Genomic DNA, 6,579 nt, shown 5'->3' with positions numbered 1-6,579 from the left:
ACTCCTCCGCAATTCTGACTGGCAAATGCTACAACATGCAATTTTTTTTTGTTTCTCTCCTTTCCCCATCCTTCCTTTGCAATGATCTGTTCCCCAATGGCACAATTCTTGAATATCATCCTTAGAGGAAGACGTCACAGCACCAGCAGAAAAATGACTAACTTTTTCTGTTACACATATTTCTGGGATTATTAGGGAGGTTTCTGATGTACTCTGCCCATGACAGTGATGGTCAAAGATGCTCCATTTCAGACTTCCCTAACATCTCTCCCTGTCCATAGTCCTCAGTGAGTGACTTCACTCCTCATGCAGGAAAACTGCCTATTTTCTTTTCCAATGGAAAGGACCTTCAACCGCCACCTCACCAAGTGACTAGCAAAGCAAACTGGTTGGCATGAAAAGGAGGGAAGAGAAGCCTCTTAAATGGTGCCTTGTTTTAGAGGCACCTCTCTGTCAATTACTTACTCTGAGCTCTCAGAAAGTGATTTATGGGCCGAAAGATACCTTTATTTTTTCAGGAAAAAAATCACAAACTAGATGATGAAAGCATTCGCATCACAACTTTTCTTTCTCTCCCACATTTTTTCCTGTTCACTCTGCCCTTACCACTGGCACACCTACCTAGAAGTCAGAAATGTGGGTACATTTTGATTTCAACTTTTGATGACTTAAACTCATATTTCCTCTGATGGCCTATTTCAAAACACACTTGGGAATTTCTTCTCTATTTTTGATGAAGTTCCACGTTTTATTTCAACATTGGTGGCCAGAGGAAGGAGACAAGGCTGCCTCTGCAAATGCACTGTCTCAAAAATTCCACTGGAAAGGAGCACTCTGCCTTCTCCTCCCCTCTCTGGGGGCTATGCCTATGTTTTGCCCCAGCAGTTGCCTCATGACAGCTGTATAATGGAGAGACAGGGCTGTACCCACATTTCACCTCCATGGGAGTGACCTCTACCTGCTGTGTTGCAGAGTTCTGCTCTTCTTCCCCTCCCACACTCAGTGAATCAAAAAAAAAAAAGCATGAACAATTAGCTCAAAGTCACGTGTGGATGCTGCCTCACTGTGCTCATGTCTGTCTCTTGCTGGCCCTGTGAGTCACAGATCACTTCCATGTGTACCTCATGAGAAGGGAGGAACAAGCCTTCCCTGTTATTCCTACACACACTAACTCCTGTTTTGTCTTCCCTACTGACTGACAGGCTAAACAGCGAGGAAAAACAGTGTTGGATCCCTCCAGGCAAAGGAGAGGGAAATAAACCATCTCTTCTCTCACCATCTCACCCTTGGTAAAAGCTCCAACCACTGGATAACAAAGATGGATGCAACAGGACTGACTGTACATATTTCAAAGGAAACCAGTTATTTTGAGTTCATTTTGTGCAGGGCCTGAGTGTGCAGCTGACTGGCATGTGCCTACACAGATGGAGGAAACACCTCACCTGTGAATCCCAGCAGCGATGAGACATCCCTTCAGTCCTGAGCCATGTCACCCATGTGCCCAGCCATGCCTCCAAGCAGAACTGAGCACCTCATGAGCTTGAAGGTCAGGAATGCAACCATCACCAGCAGACACATCAAACACAATACATATTTTATTGGTTTAATTTCCAAGGAAGTTAGAAACCAGGTGAAAGAAGATTTGCATAGCATAATCTCTACAATTTGTGAAGAATAATCACATCTTTATGCAGTCCTTTATTTTGATTTGGATGTGATTTTCACAGAAAGATGACCTAAAATTTTTAGTATACTTTGAAGGACACCATTGATAGTATATAAATCATAAACTAATCTGAAATATCTTAGTCATATCAGAAAACACAGAGCTCAGAAACTTATCCTAAAAGAGGGGATTTCTGTTTTGTGATTCAGCCTCCTGGCTATTATTAGAGCTTGTAACAATCACCATTTTTACCTTGAGATTTGAGAAGGGGCTAAGTCTCACAGAGAATGGAATGTGTCTGAACAATTAATTGCAAGTAAAGAAGCATTTGGTTTTCAAACATATAGAGGACTTTCTACATATAGCACTCTGGAAATACTGTATTAAGTACACTTATTATCCATATAAGGCAAACATATATCTGCAATTTTTATTTATTATTAAAAGATTTAATTTGGCAGTAATTGGAGTATTTAGATCAAAGAGCCTACATTCATATGAAGTGGTCTTATTTTCTATATACTTGGAAAGTTAAGAAATAAACCCTTATAGACCATATAATTTTTAATATAGTGTTTCAAAGTGTTTATGCCCCTTTTGTATCTGCAGTCCTTGGGGTTACAGTAGGCTAAATTTCTTTTTTCACATTATGGGAGGGTTCTTTCTGCAAACTTACAGTGCATGCCATTTAAAAGTGACTTCTCGTCCTTCAAGATTTTCCACAGAGTTTTGTCACTAAGAAGAATTTGTCTTCATCGATGGAAAGACATATCAGTTCTGGCAGGAACACTCCACTTACTAGAAGGGAAATATTATCTTTTATTTAGCTGAAAGATTCCTTATGTATCTTCCATCAATCTGAAGTGTTGTGACATTTCCTACCACTGTACCACAAGGATGTTCCTTCTGGGAAATGAACAGACTATACTAATGACTATGTTCATACATCAAAAAAATCTTTCTTTTCCCCCTATAAAATGGCAAAATTATTCTTGATCTAATATTACCAAGCCAGAACAGAGAGAATGTGTAATTGACTGTAAATAATAGGCCAAAATGACCAAGCATGACATTTTTAAAGTTCAAATCCTCTCATCCACAGTTATCATAAATTGCATTATGGATATTCACAAACAGTATTTGTCAAGCCACTGTGTACCAAAGTGACTTATTTTGTACTAAATGTAATAACAAGTGAAACAGAACTTCTTGAGGTTGCTTTCAATTTCCTTTTCTAACTTCTGTGTCATTTTAAACAAATGACACAGTGGTGAGGTGAAGAGGACAGGACAGAGCACCAGAGATCACCGAAGGTCAGCATGCAACAGGTCTCTTCATATTAAATCTGCCAGAGCTATGCTGGCTTTCTACTCAACAAAGCAATGCTCTGCATAACAGAAAGTGAAGCAGTTAAGAGATTTAGATACCAGGAAACTGCTTTTCAATGTTCCAAAAAAGCCTGCTCATTACAACCTCTGAAAATTGACTTTTAGAGAGATAAACTCCTTGCTTTTCAAAGCAGGCATCAAGGAGCAGACCTTGGGCTCTGAAGTGGAAGGTACAACTCTCAAAACTGATTTTCAGTTTACATACATATGAAAAACCTCTCTCTTCCCATGTATTTTATGGCAGACTGTAAGAAACAGATAATGTTTCTTCTTATTTCCATTACAAAGCTCTGCTGAGAGACTGTTCCAGCTCAAGTGAGTAAAACCAGTTCTTCAAAAGAACAAAAGAAAAAAGAAACCATACATTAAAAAAAAAAAAAAGGAAAAACAAAGGAAAGAGAGAAAGAAGAAAGAGCATTTTTGAATTCTGATTTGTGCACTGGATGATGAGCTTCCTTTTTCCCATTCTCTGCTGCTCTGTGGTAGTCATTCTCTTTTCAGAATGGCTGTTTGACCAACTCTTTCACAAAGCCGCTGCCTCCCTCCGAGGATATGCTCAAACAACTCAAGGATTGCTTCAGCCAGAAGCACTTTCACAGAGCCTGAGCCAAAATTGCCCCTAAATCATATTGGATGAGAGTTTTCATGGTGCTTTTAGCAGGGTCAAAGTTTCACTTCCCAGATGGCAATAGAGCAGCCAGTCTGGGAGAATTTTGTCTTCCAGAAGGACTTTCTGGAAGCATGAAATCATCCCATAGCTAACTGGACACATGTTGAGGGTCATAAAACACCTGGCCTCCGTGTCTTGATTTACATCGACTTTCCATGTGGATTTTTTTTTTTTTTTTTGCTCTGCGTCTTCCTTTATTTATTTATGTTTTGTAATTTTCACAGTAATGGATACTTCAGAGTAAGGTCTCAGACATTTGCTCTCGTAAATCAGCACGAGTCTTGTTTAGGAGCTGCCAACAGCCGTTTAAGAAGAACATTATGAAATTAACAAAAGCTAAGAAAAAAGAATGCTTTGACCTGTTTGTGATGGGGAAACACTCAAACTCTCAAGAGTTCCCTCAAGTGGCCATTAGAGATTGCTCACGATAAACAAAGTTTGTATAGAAAATAACTGTATTACTTGAAAAATCTCTAATTAGAAATAATGTGTCAGCATCCACAAATGCGTAAGAAAACAAGAGTGTGGAACTCATTGAGTCATGAAATGTCTGGGGTTGGAAGGGACCTTAAAGATCATTTAGCTCCAACTCCCCTTCCATAGGCAGGGACACCATTATATAAAAAAATCCCAGGGAAGACATCACAAAAAATAAATCAGATGGAAAAGCAACAAATGGAAGAGAAAGAAGTTGAGAACAAATGGATGGAATTCCTTCACAGGGAATGTGCCTTGCAAACGAATCCTCATTTTCTTTGTTGGCATTCTCACACACTACTTCCAAAGGGGGAGACACAGACTTCCCAATAACTCCCCCTTTTCATTGCTTTCACACTGTCTACACATCACCTTCAGTTTTCTTTTGGAAAAGCTGAATGAACTGCAACTCTCATGCCACTCTTCCACTGTTCTATTCCCACCCACATTGTTTCTAAAATATGTCTTGCATCCCTCTCCTAATTGGGGTTTTGACAAAGCAGTAGAAGGAAGTAGTGTATTGTTGTGTTTACTTTCTTTCATTGAGATGTGGCTTTCTGACAACAAAGTTGGGCTTGTTTTGGGAGTCATCCACCACTAAGACTTGATCAAACCTGTTGCACCCTGAAGCAATTGTGCAAAATAGAGTTATGGCTGCTGCAACCTAATCACAAGCAAAAACATGTAGGTGAGCTGTAATTATCAACAGTTCTGCCATCTGATAACATTTACAGCAAACAGAAAATTACCAGAAGCAAATGAGTGGAAGCTTTTTCTTTTTTTTGCATAACTGACTACACACTTTTCCTTGTAGTTGCATAAAAATTTCATCTCCACCAGAGAATCTATCCTGAACATTTTTCTTCACTGGATGTCGGAGGCTGAATTTCTGTATTCTCCTTCAGCACTGGAAGTACTTGAGACCCAACTGATAACGTATCTGAAAAGGATGAGCACAAGGGCTGGTTCATCAGGTATATGCCAAAGTTTGTCTGAAAAAAAGCAAAATATTTATTAAGACGCAATACATGTAAGAGTAATCAAATCTATAGAGGATCTCACAACCCAGATATGTCATATCCTCTTCTATGATATATAGAAGAAATATATTGCTTTAAGAACAAGGAGGTATGTACTATGCCCATGTAATTAAGAACACTCTTAACTCATTAATTATAATAGACTGGTAAACAGAAGCTAATGTCATGCTATTCAAGAAGAGTAACTTAAGTAAGTGGATAAATAACACAGTATTTCATCATGAGCTCCATAGTATCATGTATGAAATTCACACTCCCTCACAATCCTGTTATTTAATGTCTGCTCTGGCTCCTTGACAGAGCAGACATTATGTAGTTAATGCAGTTAATGTACTGTCACAAACAAAGGCTCTGCAGCATGGGAACACTGGTATGTTCTAACAGTAAAGAAATCTTGCATCTCCTACCATGAATTATTCGCTTTGTTAACAGAACTTTATTCTGCCCAGCCTCTGTGAGTTTCCCTTCATTTGTTTTTTTTATGAATATTCTAGTATGTTTTACAGTAAATATTCAGAAAATTCATTTTATTGTTGCTCCCACTTGTTAAGTGTCATTATCTGTGAACCCATCCTCCATAAATATTAAAAATATCTAGAATATATCTTTGGGATACCGAGTAATACAGAAAAGAAAAACTGAATATTCACTTTGCCCACTGACCATGCGACCCTCACAGGCACCAAAGACCTGATCTGAGTGTCCGGTCTGCATTCTTATGTGAGGTCTTGATCTCAAGCAATTGAGTGTTACAGTGGTGGGTATGATCTGGAAATGTCACAGGAAGAGACTGATGTGGTTCCGTGGTTTTGTTTTCCAGCAGTGAAGAATTTAGAAACATGCAAGAAAAAGATATGTCATCTCACGACAATATTTTCCAAAGAATTAGATAATAGTTAATAAAAAAATATGTAATGTAGGACAAAAAAGAACACTGTAAACCTTGTTAAATTGATAACAGATTTTTAGACTTCAGAAAGTCTTTGCTCTTTAAACCAAGGACCTTGGAAACCCGATGTTAATTTTGTTGTCTCTTCTTGCAGGTTTCAAAAAAAAGTATTTTGATTCGGTACACTCCAGCCAAAATGTACAAGTAAATAAATAAAAAAACTAAATACAAAATTCTATTATCCTTTTCTTTTTCCTGATTACATTAACTGCCATTGTTCAGATCAATGATCCTGAAATTGAGTGAATTACATTTAGAGCAGGTTAAAAAAAATAGTAGGTAAAAGGACTGCAATAAAGAAAAAAAAATAGATTAATTTAAGGGGGGATATTTCACAGACTAAATATGAAGGCAGTATGCTGTCTCCTATTCTTGCACTGTGCAATTAA

At 38.2% G+C, this 6,579-nt stretch overlaps 1 protein-coding gene across 2 annotated transcripts in view; it reads right to left on the bottom strand.

Moving 5' to 3' along the window:
• Window positions 1–1,577: 1,577 nt before the first annotated feature.
• MOCOS (molybdenum cofactor sulfurase) overlaps window positions 1,578–6,579 on the bottom strand; it is a 210,133-nt gene continuing 205,131 nt past the window's right edge. Inside the window, exon 15 of one of the 2 annotated variants that reach the window (XM_059856631.1) lies at window positions 1,578–5,193. In XM_059856631.1, coding sequence (XP_059712614.1) covers window positions 5,047–5,193 — 147 coding nt within the window. In that variant the 3' untranslated portion in view covers window positions 1,578–5,046. The remainder of the gene's footprint in view (window positions 5,194–6,579) is intronic. The other variant, XR_009487894.1, reaches the window with a different exon arrangement.

The sequence above is a fragment of the Haemorhous mexicanus genome, chromosome 1 (genome assembly GCF_027477595.1).
Source record: "Haemorhous mexicanus isolate bHaeMex1 chromosome 1, bHaeMex1.pri, whole genome shotgun sequence".
NCBI classification, from domain to species: domain Eukaryota; kingdom Metazoa; phylum Chordata; class Aves; order Passeriformes; family Fringillidae; genus Haemorhous; species Haemorhous mexicanus.
The sequence above is the reverse complement of the archived record's forward strand: the minus strand, read 5'-3'. Positions and strand labels throughout refer to the sequence as shown.